The sequence below is a fragment of the Microtus ochrogaster genome, unplaced genomic scaffold, assembly GCF_000317375.1.
Source record: "Microtus ochrogaster isolate Prairie Vole_2 unplaced genomic scaffold, MicOch1.0 UNK98, whole genome shotgun sequence".
Taxonomy (NCBI): Eukaryota; Metazoa; Chordata; class Mammalia; order Rodentia; family Cricetidae; genus Microtus; species Microtus ochrogaster.
This window is the reverse complement of record NW_004949196.1, coordinates 669,916-689,655: the sequence shown is the minus strand read 5'-3', so window position 1 is coordinate 689,655 and position 19,740 is coordinate 669,916. Positions and strand designations below refer to the sequence as shown.

Here is a 19,740-nt window from a genome sequence, read left to right as displayed (position 1 = left end):
GTCCGGGGGCGGGGCGGGCGCCAGCCATGGACAATCAGGTGAGAAGCCGCCGCCCGGGACCGGCCTCCCGTGGCGCGGCAGCCGGCCCTGCGCGCACACAGTCCCGCGCGCGCTCGATGTGCGCGTGCACGGCCCGATTCTCCCCTCCCCCCTTCACCGCGACCCCGGGACGACCCTTCCCCATCGCCATATCGGGGCGCCCTTCCCCCATCGCGACCCCACGCGCCCCTCCCCCACCGCGACCCCAGGTCTGCTACGGAACCCCCTGGGGGCATTCCAGCACCCCAGTGACATCCACTCCACCCCGGAAAACCCTTTTCTTGAGTGGGGAATCTACATCGCTCTGGAGCCGCCACGGCATCTTGGGCAACACAGCCTGGCCCAGAGCCCCCTGAGACACCCTTTAGAACCCCTTGGGCACCACTCCGGACCTCAGGGCTTCAGCACTCTGGGAAACTCCATTTCGTTTCAGAGGTCCCGGAGGTATGCCTTAGAACTCCAGTGTACACACAGACTCCCGAGGAGCCTCTCAGGATCCCAGGGCTTTAGCACCCTGGACATCCCAGCCTGTTCGGAACCCTTTGGGATTCCCCCTTGGAGCTTTAGTGCTACCATAGCACCCTGGGGATTCCCCCGCCGGGTCCACAACTCTCCAGGAAGACTTGGAACCCTATAGCCACCCACAGCACCTTAGGGGTCCTATTTTGGTTCAGAATCCTCAGGAATCCTTTGGCGTCCATCAAAATTCCAGAGCCACCCAGGCTGTCTGGGAACCCCAGGGTACTCACAGTTCCTGTGGATCAAAACCTAGGCAAACTCCCCTCAGAGAATTCCAGTGCATCCCACAGCCCCTGGCACCCTTGTCTGGCCCAGAACCCTTGGAAACATGTCTCAGAGCTCCAGTGGAACTTCCAGCCTCTGGCGTCCCAGCGTGGCTCTGAACCTGTGGAGACTTGAGTAAAGTGTCCAGGAACTCTCGGTCTGCCCAAATCACCTTTCATACCCTTACATGCCACACACCCCATATCTGGTCCTCCCTCTGCAGAGGGAATTCTTCCTGAACCTGTGGCCCTAAGGCTTCCCAAACTCCATGAACCCCCAAACAGGTACTTGTGTACCAGTTGGCCCCAAATGTTTTGAATGTTTCTCGCCCCAGTTAGACCCGCTCCCAACTGAGATACTACTTCAGGCCACGTCCCCATTCTTCTGCATGGCCTGCCCCTGCTCTCCTACCCCTGTGCACATGACTGCCTCCGGGAACTGACTTCTGCTGCCCCATTGACCCACCCTGCTGCCCACCCTCCTCTGTGCCCAGTGCTGAAGGGTGGCACCTTCCTTCAGACACAGACCAAGGGCAGTCTCTGCTCTGATCTGGTACCCCACAAGCTCTTCAGACCCCTAAGACTCCTGTTACGTCCCTTGGGTTTGGCCACCATTGCTCCTGGACCTGTTTTAAGACTGTCCAGTGATCCTAGTGCAGCTTTGGCCTCCATCTGACTGTGATCTCCGCCAGCCGTGCTGTACCATCTTTCCTTCCCCCTACCCCACCCCTCCCCTCACACTCCCATCGCTTTAGCCACAGGTGGATTCCCCAGGCCACTGGCAGCCCTCCCACTTGGTAACCAGCGCTGCTGTTGGTTCCTGAGTCCCTTCTGGCCCCTGTGCCCGTATCATCCAGATCTCACCAAGTGAGCTCCTCCCCATCTTCAAATTATTCCCACCAGGGTCACATCTCCCCCTTCCTTCCCAAGCCCGAGTTTTCAGGGGCGCTCGTCCTGGGAAGGTATGGGGCTGTGGGGGTGGTAGCTGATGGCTTCCTCTGCTGTTCGCAAGGGCAGGTTGGGGCATTCCTGACTGCTGGCGCCATGGAGGCGGCTTTGTCTGGTTTGGCCATGTGGCTATGTAGTTTCAGGTGCATGGGCCAGGGACCTTCCTGTGTCCCACTATCCATGGGCAGGTCGCAGGTGCCATCACTCTTGGATCTGGTGTGTTTGGCTTTCTGCTAGCCAACAGGCATACTGCTTTGCAAGCCTGCTTGCTACCTGGGCTCTTCCTTGATTGAACCACATGCAAAGTCTCTGTCCTTTCAGCACCCTCTGCACTCAAAAGTGCAGGGCATGGCCTCTGTCCCTACCAGAGTCTCCACCAGAGATTGGAGGCCATTCCCTCTGTGATGTGCTGGGTGCTGTCACTTCATGGCTGGGATGCTGAGTAAAGGTGGCAGTCTCAGGGGCAGTGGGGAAAAGGTTCCTCTCAGCCTGAGCTCAGCTGTGACTGTAGCTGCTTTTAGCTTTTAGCCAAGTAACGTGAAAAATTGAGACTTCAGGTCCCAGGCAGCCACCATGACTGAGCACCTCGCCATCCCGGAGGCTGTCCAGACAGGACCCTGCCTTCGGAAATGCTCTGGTGGCGCTGAGCTGGGTTGTTGGTCTGCAATGTCATCTGCCCTTCCTTCTCTGCCAGCTCCAGAGAACCCAGCAGCTGCCCCCATTGCAGCTGGGAGACCTGTGTGGGGAGTGCAGGTGCACAGGTAGAGTCTCAGCCTCCCTCCATCCAGGGCTGTACCCTGCAGGGAAGCAGTGGGCTGGACCCTGGGTGCTGACTCTGAGGTCTCTGCAGAGGCAAGCACATAAGTCGTAGTTTGCTTTTTCCTCTGGGCTTCTTGCTTCCCTTATGGATAGGAAGGCCGGGAAAGTGTCTGAGATGTTTCCTTCGTGCCACCCTGTCCCCTCCAGTGCTGTCTGTTGTATTGGATTTCTGTGCTGAGCAAGGCCATGGCCAGGACTGCTACTCACCTTGGGGATGGATGGAATGGAATTGGTTTGTTGGGTACAATGCTGGAAAATGGGAAGGGTCTGAGAGTCCAGTGGGATTCCCCAGCAGACAGCTAGAGAGGGTGTCAGCATCCAGTGTTCCTGATCCCCAAAGAACCTGGGAGCCCCCTTCCCAGAGTCACAGGCCTGGCCTCAGAAGGGGTGTAGTGTATCCGCAGGTGGCACACAGGCCCACAGCCTGGCTGTGCTGCACACCAGGAGCAGAGACTTGGCTCAGGTGGGGAGGTTGGGACAGTTGGAGCCAGCATCTTTTCCTGATGTCCTGAGTGTTACTGCCTTTCCATAGGAGGCTGTGGATAAGGTGCTGGAGCTGGAGCCACATCCCTGGTCCTCTGAAGCTAGTCTCAGGCTTTCTTACTCTGCTTTGCAGGGGTGAGGGGCCTGGACTGGGATTGCCGACAGTTGAAACACCCCTGCCCAGGGCTGTTGTCCACATCCCTAGGAGACACATGGTGTCTGTCCTAGTGTTGTGGACACTCCCCATCTGTCTTCAGTACCGGGCATATCCATGTGGACAGCACACCTCTTCCTTCCCAGCCTCTTCTCGTCCCTCTGTCTTGAGCCTTGTGCCCTTTCAGAAGGGGTGACAGTGGTTGGCGCATGGGGCCAGAGCTACTGATTAGATTTATTTATTTATTTATTTATTTATTTATTTATTTATTTATTTATTTTTGGCTGTCCTCCAGACTCATCTTGTCTTTTAGTCCGGTGCTTTTCACTTTAGTGATCATCTTATGGCACCTGCTTCCCCCGGAGCCCTGTCTGAGATTAGAGGGACAAGGTTCTAGAGAGTTCAGTTGACTTGGTCTTGTGTCACCGATGCTCTGTGGGGTCCTAGGTCTGGGTTCTGGCTCCTTCCCCATCTGTGTGTGGACCTTGCTATGGGGCGGGCCTGACGTTTTTTCTTATTAAAGGGGAGAGCCAGGTACATACCAAGGTACTGGCTCCAGGAGCCAGGTGATAGGTGTAATTACACCATAGGGTAACATGTGAATTCCCAGAGGAAAGGGCATTTGTTACAAAGAATTCCCTTCAGAAATCTGGTGAAAGCCTATAGGAAAATTAACAGCTAATGACTGCCTCCTGGGCCCCAGCTGGGCTGGGTGTTTGGGTGTGATAGAAGTAGATAGGTGGGAGAAGACAGATGGGTGGATACGGTGGGTTGATGTGTGGGTGGGTGGGTGGGTGAATGGATTGGTAGGTGGATGGGTGGATTGGAGGATATGTGAATGTATGGTGGGTGAATAGATGGATGGATGGATGGATGGATTTGGAATCACACAGACCTATGAAATGCGATATTTTGGCCCTTTGCCCATCCACACCTAGAGAGAGCAGTTTCTCTCAGGAAAGCCCCACATGCTGGTTGCGTGGTGGCTGGATTGGGATTCTAGATCTGAATGCCCTCTGCCAGTTGGCTTGGCAGCATGAAGCCTCCAGCCCGAGCTTAACTGTCCCCAGATAGCACTCTGAGCCTTCAGGCCACTGCATCCCTTGGCTTCTGATCTCCAGCAGCAGGATGGGTGACACTTTCCTGGGCAGGTCCTGAGTTTCCTGGGTGCAGGCAGCAGGGTCACTTTAGTTCCCAGTTCTGGGTTGTGCAGAGGCATCCATGCAACAAGTGCTCACAGTGTGGAGGACCTTCTAGGGCAAGGCAGCGTGAGGAGAGCTGTGCTGGCTGTGGGAGTGCCGCTTGCATCAGCACCGCTCCTGGAGAACCAGCTGCTCGCTTTGCTCAAGTGTGGCTCTGCTTCTGCTGGGCTCAAGGGTTCCAGGTAGAGGACAGCAAGGAGGGGCCTGTGCGATAATGGCCCTGGGTGGCTGGGGCTCAGCTCAAGCTGCTGCAGCTTCAAGTTCCTTTCTCATGTTAGTGTTACAGGTCCTGTGCTGTCCCACTACCACTATTTTTGGAAAGTTGTGGCCTCTCAGGGTCCAGCTCAGGAAGGACAAAGATGGTTAGGTATGGGAGACTGGGACGCTGCTGGTCCAGACTGTGGCCTCCTTGGCTAGGGGTGTTGTGGCCCCAGTTGACACCGGCCCCTTGGGCATCACTGTCGCCAACCAGTGCTTTGGGCACAGTCTACCACAGCCTTGAAACCTCCTGTTTACTTTGGCTTGTGCCGTGAAGTTCTGGCGTCTGTGTCCCCAGCTCCGATGGAACTGTGGTCATTTGTTCTTTCGCAGTAGCCACTGTGCTGCCTGTGCTGTGACCCAACTGGGAACCCCATGTCACCACAGTACTGTCAGACAGCTGGCCCAGGGCTCAACTGCAAGTTGTAGATTGAGGGAGACAGGCCCACAGCAGACCGAAATTCCAAAGTGGCTCGGAGAGTAGGGTCACCAGTGTTTAGGAGTCCAGGGAGCCTCCAGCCAGCAGTGGCCCTATTGATCACAAATGGCTGGGGTGCTGGCAGTATTGCTCCAGAGTCAGGTTGAACATTCTCCATCCTGTGCTCAGTGTGTCCACACAGGCATCCATGTAACACAGGCTGGTTCTCTGCTGAGTCACTGGCAGGCACCGGACCCAGCTATGTTTGTCTAGGAGTTGATGTGTAGTTCCCCTGGATGTCCCCAGTACTTGCTCTCCCCTCCTTGCAGAGTTGCAGCCCTGCCCCTTGTCCCAGAGATAGGTCTCTGCGCTTAGGTCCAGCTGCTTTCTCCTGCCAGTCCTCCGTTCCCTTTCTCCAGCCTCTGCCCCACTCACCATTTGTGGTCGAGCACGTCTTTCAGGTGGCCCCGCCTTTACTCACTCCCTCGCATCTCCTACCTGCCTGCCCTCTTGCCAGCCCTCCAATAGACCTAGAACCATGGAGTTTTTCATAAGAAACCAAAGGATGCTTGTCTTGGCAGAGATCTGAGTCCACAGATTCTGGAGGGCTATGTGGTCAGGTGTTGGGAGAGGAGTTGGGGCATAGGTGGGACCTCTAGGGTCTGGGCCCCTGGAGAGGGCTAGCAGAGACCAGTGTGTGGAGTTCCTGGCAGGCAGCCTGGACCTCCTGCCCGATTGTCTTGCTTATCTAGGTAGAGCACTTAGCAAGCCAGCTTAGCCTGGGTGACTGTGGGGGTGAGACAGGAGAGAAAGAGATCCCAGCTCTCAGCAGCAGAAGGGTGGGGAATTCAAGGCCAGCCTGGGCTGCTTTGTGAGACCTTGTCTTTAAAAAAAAAAAAAGGCTGGAGTAAAGATGGGTGTGGTGGTGCATACCTTCAATCCCCGCAGGCGGACCTCTGAGTTTGAGGCCAGTCTGGTCACAGAGTGAGTTCCAGAAACCCTGTTTTGGAAAACCAAAATAATAAATGTATAAATAAATAGAAGCCTAGGATAGCTGGTAGTGATAGCACATGATTATAATCTCAGCATTCAAGAGGGAGGAGGAGCTCTGAGTTCAGGGCTAGCCTGGTATAAAGGGTGAGTTCCAGGACAGTCAGGGCTACATAGAGAAACCTATCTGACCTAGCTGGTGGTGAGTGGAGGGAGAAGGCTAGGGTGGAGCATGGTGGTACATACCTTAAGTCTCAGCCCTGCATCCAAGTCTGGTGTACAGGGCAGGTTCTGGGCTAGCCAGGGTTCCATAGTGAGACCCTGTCTCAAAAATCAATGTCTAGGGAGCGCCTGGTGCTGTAGCCCAGTGATACAGTGCTTGCCTATCATGCATTAAAGCCTCTGTTCAATACCCAGTACACACCACCCCCCCTCCAAAAAAAAAAGAAAGTTCTCTTTGGGCTGAAGGGGTGACTCAATAAAGAGTAAAAACTAGATGTAGTGTGTATTCGTGATTCCAGCCTTGGGGGGCTGGAGAAACTCAGTTGTTAAGAGCACTTACTACTGCTGCAGAAGGCTGGAGTTGGGTTCCCAGCATCCTCAGGATGACTCACAAACACCTATAACAGCAGTTCTAGGGGACCTGGTTCCCTCTTCTGACCTCCCCCGATCCCTAGCCCTGCACACACAGATACACAGATAAACACGTAAATAAAGTAAAAATAGATCTTAAAAAAGGTAAATAGTATTGCTGAGGTGTCGTTCAAAGCCGTCCACTACCTCCATGTATACACACATGTTCACCCACCTATGCCCATACACTACATTAAAGACGTAAAAAGGCTGAGGAGATAGCTCATTGGCTAAAACACTCACTGTGCAAGTATGAAGGTGGAGTTGAGCTCCCAGCACTCATATCAAAGGCAGACCAGCGCTGGGGAGGCAGAGGTCTCATGGCCTGTTCGTCCGGCTTTCTGTTGCTGGGGTAAACACCATGGCCAAAGATAGCTGGGGCAGGAAAGGAAGGGTTGATTTTGCCAACCGCACAATCACAGCCCATCTCGGAGGGAAATTGATGCCTGTTCCCCGTGCTTTCCTTAGTTCTGCTTTTTTATATGTCCCAGGACCACCTGCCCATGGTGGACTGGGCGCTCACATGTCAATCATTAATCAAGAAACACCACAGGCCAATCCAATAGAAGCCTTTTCTCAATTGAACTTCCCTGTTCAGAAGACTCTGGCTTATGTCAGGGTTTTAAAAACTAAGACCACCTGAGCAAACTAGCAACATGTAATAGCCAGACAAACATGCTCTTGGCTCAGGCAAGAGGCCCTTCATCGATGTATAAGGTGGGGAATGGTGGGGAAGAAACCAGCGTCAACTTTGGGCCTGTGCACACCACTCACACACATACACGCACGTGTGCACACATAATGTGTCTAGAGAGGGTTTTCCGTGTTGCAGACATTCTAGACATTGGAGGTGGCCCTGCCCTTGTGTTGAGAATCTCTTGGAGTTTAGTGTCTTTGCATTTACTTTAGGGCTGGCCTGAGCCACCTGGGGTTTCAGGATCCCGTGTCATACACCCTCAGGAGTGGGGAGAATGAGAGTGCTCCCTCAGAAGCTGCTGTGCTGGCTAGGCCAGCACCGTGGGCCCTTTAGCTGAGGACCTAGCTGTGCTCTGTGAGGTCCAAGTGGTCAGCAGGGGACACAGAGCCTGTGGGAGGTGACCAGGGAAAACTGCCCTGTGGAGAGGACCTTTCTGTCCTCTTAGTGATGAATCCGCTGGGATGTCCATGGAGTTGAAGGGGCCACAGCTGCTGTGCTGGTGGGAGGAGCCAGGACCTGCGCCCTTTCTTATGTTGAGAGTGTAGTACATGTGTATTTGCATCCTGGAAGCACACAGAAGCTCCCACAGCCAGCATTGACAGTGTCCCGGAGGCCAGAGTGCAGGGTAGCAGTGTGTAACTCTGCCTCCATGCTGACCTGGCCCTGCCTCTCTCTCTCTCTCCCCCTCAGTGCACTGTCCAGGTGAAGTTAGAGCTGGGGCACCGTGCCCAGCTGCGCAAGAAGCCCACCACTGAGGGCTTCACCCATGACTGGATGGTCTTCGTACGTGGCCCTGAGCAGTGTGACATCCAGCACTTCGTGGAGAAGGTCATCTTCCGACTGCATGACAGTTTCCCCAAACCCAAGCGTGGTGAGTGCCCTTTCCTTGGTCCTCCCTACCAGTGCCCCTCCAGTTCCAGCCTGGTGGTGGGACTAGTGACTGCTCCGCCCACTCATGGGAACTGGAATAGCCAAGAACCAGCCCAGGCCAGAAGCAGTCAGGGTTATGGTTTAAGGATTCTGAGGGTCTTGCTGGGTAGACAAACCACTCTTAAGGGCAGCCCCATGCCCAGCAGTAGATGGCCAACACAAAATGAACTCAGTAGTATTTTGGGAGGGTTTTTTTTCCCTTTATCTTACAGTGCTTTGGGTCCCCCCCATGCAGATCTTTGGCTTATGTTACTTGTGGGATTTCTCTGTGTGTGAACATGTATGTCTCAGCATCTGCAACTATTTCTTGTGCTTTCTCTTTAGCTCCTTTTTTTTCTTACTGTTTGCTTTTTTCTATTCTGGCTTGTTTTTGTTTTATTTTGTATTGTTGCTTTTAGATGCCTGTTTGTATTCTAATGAAAAAGGGGAAGAAAGGATGTGGATTTGGGTGGGTGGGGACGTTGTGGGGATCTGAGAGGGGTTGGGGGAGGGGAAACTAATCAGAATATAATGTATGAAAGAATCTATTTTCAATAAAAATCGTATACTCTTTAGGGTAGGATTACAGGCACTCCTATATCTACTGTCCTTGCACATGCATCTCTTTCTGGTACCATTTCACTGAGGCTGCGGCACCTGCTTCCCATCACTCTTCTCCACATTTCTGTTGGGACAGTCTGTTGGGGTTTGTGATTAAAGGTGACTTTTCTGTGGAAAGTCGTCCTGGCAGACTTTGGCAGATGGTTTCTATCAAGTATGTGTGTGTAGGCTGGGTTGCCTTCCGCGCTGCTGAGTCTCAAGCTGAGCACGCTCCTGTCCTGCAGTGCATAGCACTTTTCTTTTTTGTGCTGTGTGATGGTGGAACACAGGTTTGCACTTCAGGTGGGTGCTTACAGCTGGGTTACAACCCAACTCCAAGGATGTTGGATTCTATGCAGGGCTCCTCACTGAGGGGGATCAGCTACCAACAAATACTGTTTTCTTGGGTGTGTTAGTAATGGACAGAATGCTTTTCTGTAGTGAAGATCTATTCAGATGGAGAGAGCTGTTCCCGGACATTGCTATGTGGACTGTAGCTCATGGATATTGACTATGGGCCCGCAGTGGGTGACGGATGTCACATTGAAGGTTATGCTTGGGGCCAAGCACTTCTAAGGGCAGTGGGGGTTTCTTTTTTCTGCTTTACTATTTTTTCTTTTTCTGACTTTGTGCTGTCTGTCATAATTCTCCCCCTGTGCTCATCTTCTCTATTTCTACCTGCCTTTCTTTTTCCTTCTCTTCAGGTACTATCTACTGACCTGCCTGCCACTTACCATTCCATCGCCCACCCACACCCACACATTTGTCACCACTCTCCCCACCCACCCATCCTAGCCATCTACTTGCTCCCCTACCCAGCCACACAGCTATCCCCCATCCCTACCCGCCTGCCCACCCATCCATCCTTCTAGCCATCTACCTAGCCACACGGCCATCCACCTGTCTGCTTCCCTCATCGTCCCCCAGCACCTTGGTTTCCTCCATCTTAGAACATAGCAGGCATGGCTGCCTCGCATAGCGGTGTTCGTGGACATGTCAGCCGGGCACCTACCTCCTGACAGCCCTCATAGGTGAGCAGTCAGCTCAGCGGTGCAAGCTGCCTGTCAACCTGTGTTTTAAAGTGAGGTCAGCTGGCTGCAGTGATGCATTCCCTGCAGCCTCTGTACTCTAGAGGGTCATGCATTGATGGATATGCCTGGACTATACGATGAGGCCCTGTGTTGCTATCTAGGCTAGTCCTGCTTGTGCCCAGTGCCAAGCTCACATCAATTGCCCTGTCTGTGGGACTGGCATCTGCAGAGACCTGAGTCCTCCACAGTGTACTGAGTACACATGGCCTCTTTTCCCTGTCAGCTTTGGCTGGTGGCTGAGGACCTGTGATATAGACTTGTCTCTCTAGGAACCTCCACAGTACTCTTGGGGGGGCTTCCCCTTACCCCATCATGGTTCTACACTCATGCGCTTCCCCCTTCCAGAGTGGGGGGGGGTGGATAGTGAGGCTGATTGTACAGATTGCAGCTCTGACTACGGATCGGGCTCAGGGTAGGGTCAGCTGGTTGTTCTCTGGACATCACCTCTGACTTGAAGTGAGAGCACTTGAGGTCATTGCAGGGTCAGAACGCAGGTGCTTTTCATCATTTGTGGTTCCTTGAGCCTTCTGAGTGCTGGAGTCACAGGTGCCCCACCCTGCCCCGCAGTGACATCTTCTCTGGCCTGGACTTGCTTTTTCCCTGGGTGTATTTGTCTGCCCTCCCTTCATCCTGTAGAGTTTGTGGTGCTCTGTAACTACCCTCAGGCCTCCCGCACAAGAAGTTCCTCTGTGCCCTCCACCTCTGCGCCCCTCCCACTCTGGGACCTTGGGGGACTTTTAATGAGGAGGTTGTTCCTAGTCAGCCCAGTGACCACAAGCCTTGGCTCACTGGAAAGGCCATTACCACCCAGCCACACCGTGCTGGTGAGGTTGGACCTTTATTGTTAGTTTTTTTTTTTTTTTTCTTGAGCCTTGAACTAGCCCTGCAGCTGAAGATGACCTTGAACTCTTGCTCTGCCTGCCTCTGCTGTTGGATTGCTGTGGTGACTGACGGGAATACACCAGACTGCCACACCCGGGTTGTGGAGCCCAGGGCTTTATGCTCCTTGGGTAAAGACTACCAAGTGAGCCAGGCCCAACCTGTTGAGATAGGAAGTCACTGTGTCACACAACTTGGCTTCAAACTTTGTGGCAATCAGCATGAGCCACCACTGCCTGGTTCATGATTTTTTTTAATTTTCTTGAGTCAGGGTCTTGTACCCCAGCCTAAACTGACTTCCAGTTTGTAGCTGAGAATGACCTTGAACTTGTACTTCTGACTCCTCTGTCCTAGAATGCTGTGCTGGGAGCACAGCACAGCCTACCACACAGCCCAGCACAACCTAGCACAGCACAGCACAACACAGCCTAACCCAGCACAGCCTAGCACAGCACAGCCTAGCACTCTCCACTTGAGCTCTAGGAACCTCCTCTCATTCCAGGGCAGCCAGGCTCATGTTTTAGCCATGCCCACTTTGCCTGGCAATCCCACCTGCTTCCTTCTGGTTCGCACTCATGGTTGACTGAGGAGCCCAGCCCTAACCCCTGCTCCTGCTCACTGGCTTTCATGCTGTAGTGCCTGCCATGTACTTAACAAACAGCTGTCAGTCACCTGGGCTCTGCTGCTCCTGCTCACTTCGTGCCCAAGCAGCTTCATTGAATTTACTCATCTTTAACATTGTATTCTTTAAATATTTTACCAGTTTTACATTTCTCATTCTGTGTGTGTGCGTATGTGTGTGTGTACCAGAGTGCAGGTGCTCCATTAGGCCAGAAGAAGGCATTGAATCCCCTGGAGCAGGAATTAAAGGTAGTTGTGAGGGTGCTGGGAACTGAACTGGGATTCTCTGCAAGATCTGTCATTTCTCCAGCTCCTAAAAAAAATAAAAAAATAAAAAAAATACGTTGATTAATTTCTTTTGTGTGTATTGGGGGAGGGGTGCTCATGGTGCCTGTGTGAAGTTAGAAGACAGTGTTTTCTCTTCTACCATGTGGGTTCTAGGTCAGTTCCATGGCAGGCTCCTTTTCCTTCTGAGTCATCTTGCTAGTCCAGATTTCAGTTTCCTTTTTGCCTTGTGAGATTTTGTGGCACAGGGAGTCCCTGCAGAGCCCTGTCTGTCTCTGCTGGACACTGGAGGAGGGTGTGAGGTCTTTTCGGAACCTTAGACACACAGGAGGGCTTCTTCCTTTATGTGGGTGGGCTGAGATGTGAAAAACTTGGAGAGATTCCCCCTGAGCAGCTAGTGACCTGGAGGTCAGAGACCCTGGGAACCCAGACCTCTCCTGCTGGGACATGGCCTTTCATACACAAAACCTAAAGGTCCTGTTGAAAGGTGTTGGGGTTAGAGTATGTGGGTAGGGATGAGGCTCAGTGGTGACTGTAAATGGATATTTTCCTGTCCTGACTGCCCAGTCCCAAATAACCACTGATCGGCTGAATAGCTTAGGCTTATAACTAACTAGCTCTTATCGCTGAACTTGTTTCTATTAACCTACATATTGCCACGTGGCTCCTGTCTTTACTTGTCTTCTAGCATGTCTGCTTCCTGTGCGGCTGACTGGCATCTCTCTTGACTCCACTCTCCTTCCCATCCCAGTTGACTTTCCTGCCTAACTTCCTGCCCATCTACTCTCCTGTCTGCTTTTTATTTTAACCAATGAGAGTAATATATATTCATAGTGTAGAAAAGAATTGTTCCAGCCGGGCGGTGGTGGCGCACGCCTTTAATCACAGCACTCAGGGTAGAGGCAGGCAGATCTTTGTGAGTTTGAGGCCAGCCTAGTCTACAAGAGCTAGTTCCAGGACAGGCTCCAAAGCTAGAGAAACCCAGTCTCAAAAAACCAAAAGAAAGAAAAGGGTTGTTCTCAGCAGGTAACAGGACTTTTCTTCTCTGCCCTCCATCTTGACACAGACCTCATTGAGAAGTGCTCTGAAGCTTTCAGACTGTCAGTGGATTGGGCAGTGGAGAGTCTGGTTTGTTTTTCTTAGGAAGATGTGGAGAGACTGGCTTGCCTTAGCCAGCGGCACATGGTGGTGCTTTCTGAACTGCTGTCTGTGGAGAGTCCTAGAGATAAGACTAAAGCAAAGCAGCTTGTGACTTGGAGGGATGGAGCAAGATTTACGCCCAGTGTGTGAGGAACACAGTACTGAGCTCTGTGTGTGTGTGGGGGCGGGGGTGGCTTTTGGCCATTGCTTGCTCGGTAGGACTGGGACCTAGGAACCAGTGCCTATCTTTGGAGAGTCTAAGAGTGGTGAAGTACCTTGCAGGTAGCTGGAGCCAGGAGGTGGCCCCTGGGTTGGTAGAGAGCCACAGTGGGTACCATGAAGGGGAGCCAGGTGCAGGATTCAGGTGATAGGTTGATTGGTTTGTTGGCTGATTGAGCAGAAGCTGCCCAGCAGGACCTGGTGCTAGACAATGCAGGGGTGGGTAACAGCAAAGAAACCCTACCTGCAGCACTTAGTGCACCGTGGGCCCATCTGGAGCTGTTGGCATGTTTGGAAGTTGACCAGAGAACAGCCTGGTGGCCTTGAATTGGGGGGATGGGGGGAGCCAGGACTGAGGACCTCAGGAGAAACAGTGGGGGGACAGGCACCAAGACTGGGGACACTAGGAGAAACAGTGGATGTGGTGCTTCAAGACTGAGGACACTAGGAAGAACAGTTCAGGCACCAGGAGGCCAAGGTATCTCCAGCAGGAAGCCTGCATGGGGAATGGAAGCCAGACATAGTGGGAACCAGGAATTGGGCCACACTCTCCACCTCCGTCAGTTCAAAGATGCTGCTCTCCCAGGAAAAAGCAGGGGTGGTGGTTGCTGCAGTGGCCCGTCTGACATTGTCCTAGCCCCTCTACCCCAGGAACACCATGGTGAATGGAGAATGAGTGAACAAGCATAGGCATTGCTTTGTGGCTGTAGTGACTCATGTGTTGTCCCCAGGAAGTGCTGGTGCAGGTGTCCCCAAGCTACTGCTAGGGCAGGGAAACAGGGTAACCCTGGTGGAAACAGTGAGTGTGCTGCACAGCCCAGCCATGGCAGAGGAGGAGAAGGGAGTCTTGGGCCTGCCTGTCCCATGCCTGCCCTGCAGCTCCAGTCCTGAGGAGCCACAGGCTAGCCCAGCCCTTGCAGTTGCCTGTCTGGGTCCCATGCATAGCTGTCTGCCCAGTTTTGCCTTCAGGGGTCCCTAAGCCCCATAGGTCTTGCTAAGTCTCCACAGTCACACAAAGTGTAGAAGGTCATTGTCATCTCCTTCTGACTCCTGCCGGCTCCCTGTCCCCCTTCATCTTCCTTTCTCCTTTCTCTTTTGCTTCCATGACTGCTGTCTTTGAGCAGCCTCATGTGGGCAGGGTGAATGGAGACTGGGTAGACAGTAGAGCAGGCTTTTCAGGCTGGTGTGTCTGAGGATCTTGGGGAGGTGCCCCTGAGCCCCTTGCCTGGCATTCCTGGTGCCAAGGTGCTTATCACTGGATGTGCCCTCTGTTGACCATGCAGAGACCCTGCCTTGCCTTCTTCCTGACCCCACTCTGCCCTGTCATTTCCCAGAAGCCCTGGCCTGGAGCGCCATTGTCCCTGGAGCCAGGTCTCCTGCAGAGCAGCCTGAGGGCTTGGAGGGGCTGTGGTGGGCTGATGAAAGATTTTTATTCTCTTTACAGTATGCAAGGAGCCCCCCTACAAAGTGGAGGAATCGGGCTATGCAGGCTTCATCATGCTCATCGAAGTGTACTTCAAAAACAAGGTGAGAGACTGGGTGGGTGGGGGGTGGGAAGTACCTGTGACTATGGGTGGAGCAGGACAGTGTATGAAAGAAATGGGGTTAGGGGCAAGCACCTGTCAGCCTAGCTCAGAGGCTGAGGCAAGGATCATGATCCCAGCCCACACTGCCTAGGGGGACACTGACAGGAAGAAAAGCAGAAGCAAAACCGGAGGTTGAGCGAGCTTCAGTCCCTATCAGCCCAGAGGAGCAAGTGGATCTTAGGCCACCTGATCTAAGGGAGCAGAGTGGGAATGAAGAAGGACACAGCAATCTCCAGTCCAGTGAACTGGGCGGGACTCAGAGAAACAGAAATTGCAGCCTGGGGGTGGGGGGGAGATATGAATGCAACTGAGCAGGGAGGCTGGACAGGGTGGGGAGATGTTTATGCACACAGTGTGACAGGGAAGCACATTTAGCTACTCTATAGGAGCAATCTCAGTAGGGGACCAATTTGTAGACTATCAGCACCCAAGGGGAGAACTTGTAATTGCTGTGTGGTGTGTCCCTCAACTAAGACTTTCCTATCCTTTTGAGCCTGAGGCTATGGAGTTAGGAAAGAACCCCACTCTCCTGCACAGACCTACTGATTCTCTAAATGCCCTAGACTGGCAAGTGGGGAGGCTGGGGAAGCTTTGTCAGTGCTCCTGAGTGAGTGGGGCACACAGAGTAGTGGACATGCAGAAAGGGACTTTTTTTTTTTTTTTTTTTTTTTTTTCTTTTGCGAGGGCAGCACACAGCATGAGTGCATTTTCAACAGCCTGCATCTGTACTGCTCCCTCAGTGCATACTGCAGCCAGCGGTGGCACAGGGCACCCAGGCATTTTCCTCCATTGTTTTCACTCTGTATGCTGGGAATCTGCGCTGTGCCAGTTTTCTTATAATTCTCTGTATTTCTTTTTTTTTTTTTTTTTTTTTGGTTTTTCGAGACAGGGTTTGTCTGTGGTTTTGGAGCCTGTCCTGGAACTAGCTCTTGTAGACCAGGCTGGTCTCGAACTCACAGAGATCCGCCTGCCTCTGCCTCCCGAGTGCTGGGATTAAAGGCGTGCACCACCACCGCCCGGCTGTATTTCTTATAAGTATTTACTCTGTGTACATACTCTAGTGAGACACACGTACACACTTGTGCAAACACGCACTCACTTAGAGGCCAGAGGACAACTTGTGGTAATTGGATTCTCTCCTTTTACCAGGGGGCTTTGAACTCAGGCCTTCAGGGTTGGCAGCAAGCACCTGGTGAAACTTCTTATACGCCCTCTTTCAGTTGTTTGGAGGTCTGTGATGCCTTGTGGACCCCTTGAATGGTGGTACAGTGAGAGTATGTTTTCCTGAAGTGTGTATGTGGGTATGCTTACATATGCGTATGTGGAGGCCAGAGTGTGTCTTCAGAGACTCAGTGGCTCTCCGTCCTACCGTGTGAGAAAATGGCCTCTCTAGCTTGGCTGCAGTGAGCTCCAGGCATTGTCTGTCTCCCAGTTTTCAGGCTCAGGAGTAAGCAGCCTCATGCTTGTGAACTTTCACAGTGAAGCCGCCTGCCCGGGCCCTGTTGCGCATCTGGGAGCATCACACTTCATTCTGTTTATATCAGGCTTGCAGGAGATTTGAGAGTAGCAACGAACCATTCTGTTGGCAGGGACTTCTGGGGACAGGCTCAGGTGTGCTGCCTCATGGGACCAAGTGCCATTTCAGTGGATTGTAAGCACACCAAGTCTCAGCCATGCCGGGGCAGCAGGGATGAAGCCAAGGTCGTGAGTTTCTCCCTGCAGCCCTCAGTGATTGAGCATTAGGACACACACGACTGTCTTTCCGAGACTGTCTAGGCTCGGGCCAGGGGACTGTCGCCTGTCCTGGGGCTGTTGAACCACTTCTGGGCTGACAGGCTCCCACGTCCTGGAGTCACAAGGGCTGTTTGTAAGCCCCCTGTGCTCATAGGCCTTGTGTCCGTGACATCTGTGGGCATCTCCCTGCCTGGCCAGGCATGTGGGATGGCTGGGCTCTGGTTCTTAGGCACTGTTCCAACCCAGCTCCCCACAGCCCTCAGAGGTTTGCTCTAGAGCCTGTCGTGCTCATAGTCTGGGAGACTGTGGTGAACATGTCATGCCATGGAAAGCACAGTGCTCTGAGCATGGGTAAGGTCTTGGCTTTGTGGCTGGCAGAGGACAGAGTGGTCTGGCTTTCTGATTGCAAGGTCGTAGTCAGATATGTCCCTGTGTCCTTACATGCTGTTGGTATTCCCAGTTTCCAGGGGTGGGACAACACGGAGTTCCTGGACTGGGGCGCTGTACAGTGGCCTGGGTGGAGGCTGTTTTCTCCTGTTGCTGTCCCCCAGTCTATCTGAGGCACTTCCTAGGGTGGGGCTATCGTCTGTATCCTGGTGTCTTGGACAGACCTCATGCTGAGGGTGCCAGGCACCATTTAAAATAAAGGGAGTGTCAAACTCCTGGTGTTTCTTAGTTACTTTAGCCATGATAGGATGAATCAGGGCCACTGGGTGGCACCCAGAACATTCCTGGGCTTCAAAAGCAGAGCTGTGTCTGCACCTGGCTGGTCAAGTGTGTCAGCAAGATGGGGTGGGCTGCACTATGAGCTTGGTCTCTGCTTCTCATGCTCCTTGGGGAGGGGCTCTCAAGCTTCCAGCAGCCCGCAGATGTGATGAAGTACAGGCTGAGCTGGTTGCTCATGTGCCACCATGCCCTCTGGGCCCAGAGCTCAAGGTGCCTGTGTACAGGTCTGCTTCACCCCACAACCACACCAACCAAGGCAGCTCTGTCCCTAAGCCCTTTCCTTAGGGGAGAGGTACTGCCCTGGGACCTCAGGAAGGTGCAAGACAAGTGGTTGAATTTTCTGTCCCTGAGTGTTCTTCAGGGATCCCTAGGGCTTCATATGAGCTGCAGGTCAGGCGCTGTCATGAACCCCTTGTTGTCTCTGGGCTGCTGATCATGCATACAGTGTAATGTCCCCATATGTCCTGGGGCAGTTCTTGGCTCTGACTAACTCCTCACAGGTTCTCTCAAGTGGTGAGGCTCTTGGAGTTTGTATGGACATCTATATGATGGTTTCCTGCCTGTGCACACACTCCCAGGACAAAGGCTGGCCCAGGGAATTGTGTCCCTTCAGGAGTGAGTCCCCTGGAGGGAGCAGCCTGAGCTGTGGTCACACCAACAGTGCTTAAGTTGAGCATGGTCCTGCCTCCTCATCACCCATGCTGTAGATATTGGCATGCTGAGAGACAGGGAGAGGAGCTGCTCTGAGTCTGCAGGTCAGTACCGTGACCTCAGTGTGGTCTGCAGGTTGTGTTCGCACATTGCCTTGTGGATCTCTCCTGGAGAGGTTTGCTGGGGAGGAGTGTCAGTTAAGCACCACACTGGAAAAATTTTGAGCCAGGACCTAGTGCAATCACGAGCTTCCTGACTGTAGGCCTACATCATTCTCCACCATCTCCAGCCTCAGGGTGGCGCCATGCCAGTCACACAGCTGTGGTTTGCATCTTGCTCTGGGTGGCTGCTAGACGTGTAGGTGACACACTGGAGGCACTCAGATCTACCTGCCACCGTACCCCTGATGTGCGGAATTGCACATGATGTGCAGAACTGCACATGACATGCAGATGTACCTGGTCCTCGGATGTTGTCAGTGTTCTTGGAGGCCAGGTGGGATTATGGGGCACTCCCCGCCTCAACAACAGCAGAAAAAAACACGGGCTCTGGTTGGCATACTATGCTTGGATCTCAGGACTGATGGTGTCACAGTGGCTAAGTGACCTCTCAGGGTCTCAGGCTGTGAGCTTAGGTTCTGATGGGTTTGTGGGCAAGGGCCCCTTTGTGGTGCATTCCATGCACATCTATTCACGTGTTTCCAGGGCTTTCAGCGCCAGCTCTACTTAGAGACTGGATAGTCAGTCCCAGGGGAAACCACGTTTTTCATATCAGCCCTTTTGTCTCTGGTCAGTGGGTGACTTTGTATGTGCCTCTTTAAAGATCCCTCATTTAATGTCTGTTGATTGTGGACATCATTGAGGTGGCTGAGCCGCCATTCTTGACTGGCCTGAATCATGCTGAGTCTAACAGTGTTTATCAGGATGTAGAGAGCACCTTGGCTGTTTGCACGTGGCCAGCCACACCTGAGGTCCATCCCACCTGTCTCCTGCACTCAGCATACTCTCAGGGGCTACCTTAAACACCCTGTTGTCAGAAAGGATGAGATTTGTCAAGAGGCACTGGCAGCAGACAGGTTTGTTGCATGTCAGGCTGTCCTGCGGAAGTTACAGACATGGGACCCCAGGTGGGGATCAGCCCTGCAGCTTTTCACCTGTTGTTGGGAATGGAGTGACCGTGACAGCCACAGTGGCATCTACACACTTGCACTGGTTCGTTCTGGGAGATGCTGGTGGAAGCACTGGCAGGGACCTGGGAGGAGTGGGGGGAGCGGGAGGAGTTGGGTTCTGGCTTCACTCTGTGACCAGCTCCTTCATGGTGGTTGCACCATTTTTCTTTTCACCTGTGATGAGACTTCCTGTGTCTGTGTGGCTTCAGCCATGCCTGCTCTCTATTTAAGCCATGGCCCTCCCCAAGGACGGACGGATGGATGGATTCTCTTGTTGAGATTCTTGACATTCCCCATTGGCTCACAGGGCTGGCATCTTCTGGTCACTTTAGAGAACATGCTCCATTCTCAGATCTGCTGTTGCTACAAGCTCTTTGTGTATCCTGGCCTGGTGCAGCTGGCAGGTGTCTTCTTCTGTCTGCAGTTGTTTTCTTATTTGTGTCCTTATGTACAAAGATCGCACCTTTCTATGAAATTTGGTTATCTGATTGCTTTTTTCAAGACAAGGTTTCTTTTCTGAGTTCAAGACCAGGCTGACCTTGAACTCAGATCCACCTACCTCTCTCTACTGAGTGCTGGGATTAAAGGTGTGCACCACCAAGCATGGTTTTTTTCATATACATATATATACACATATATATGTGTATATATATATATATACACATATATATGTATATATATATTTGTGTGTGTGAATGACTGTGGTAT

At 52.8% G+C, this 19,740-nt stretch overlaps 1 protein-coding gene across 2 annotated transcripts in view; it reads left to right on the top strand.

Moving 5' to 3' along the window:
- Positions 1-19,740, top strand: part of Mllt1 (MLLT1, super elongation complex subunit) — a 41,885-nt gene continuing 22,145 nt past the window's right edge. For both annotated transcript variants that reach the window (XM_013355151.2, XM_005371106.2), the window contains exons 1-3: positions 1-38; positions 8,114-8,294; positions 14,612-14,694. In XM_013355151.2, coding sequence (XP_013210605.1) covers positions 27-38; positions 8,114-8,294; positions 14,612-14,694 — 276 coding nt within the window. In that variant the 5' untranslated portion in view covers positions 1-26. The remainder of the gene's footprint in view (positions 39-8,113; positions 8,295-14,611; positions 14,695-19,740) is intronic.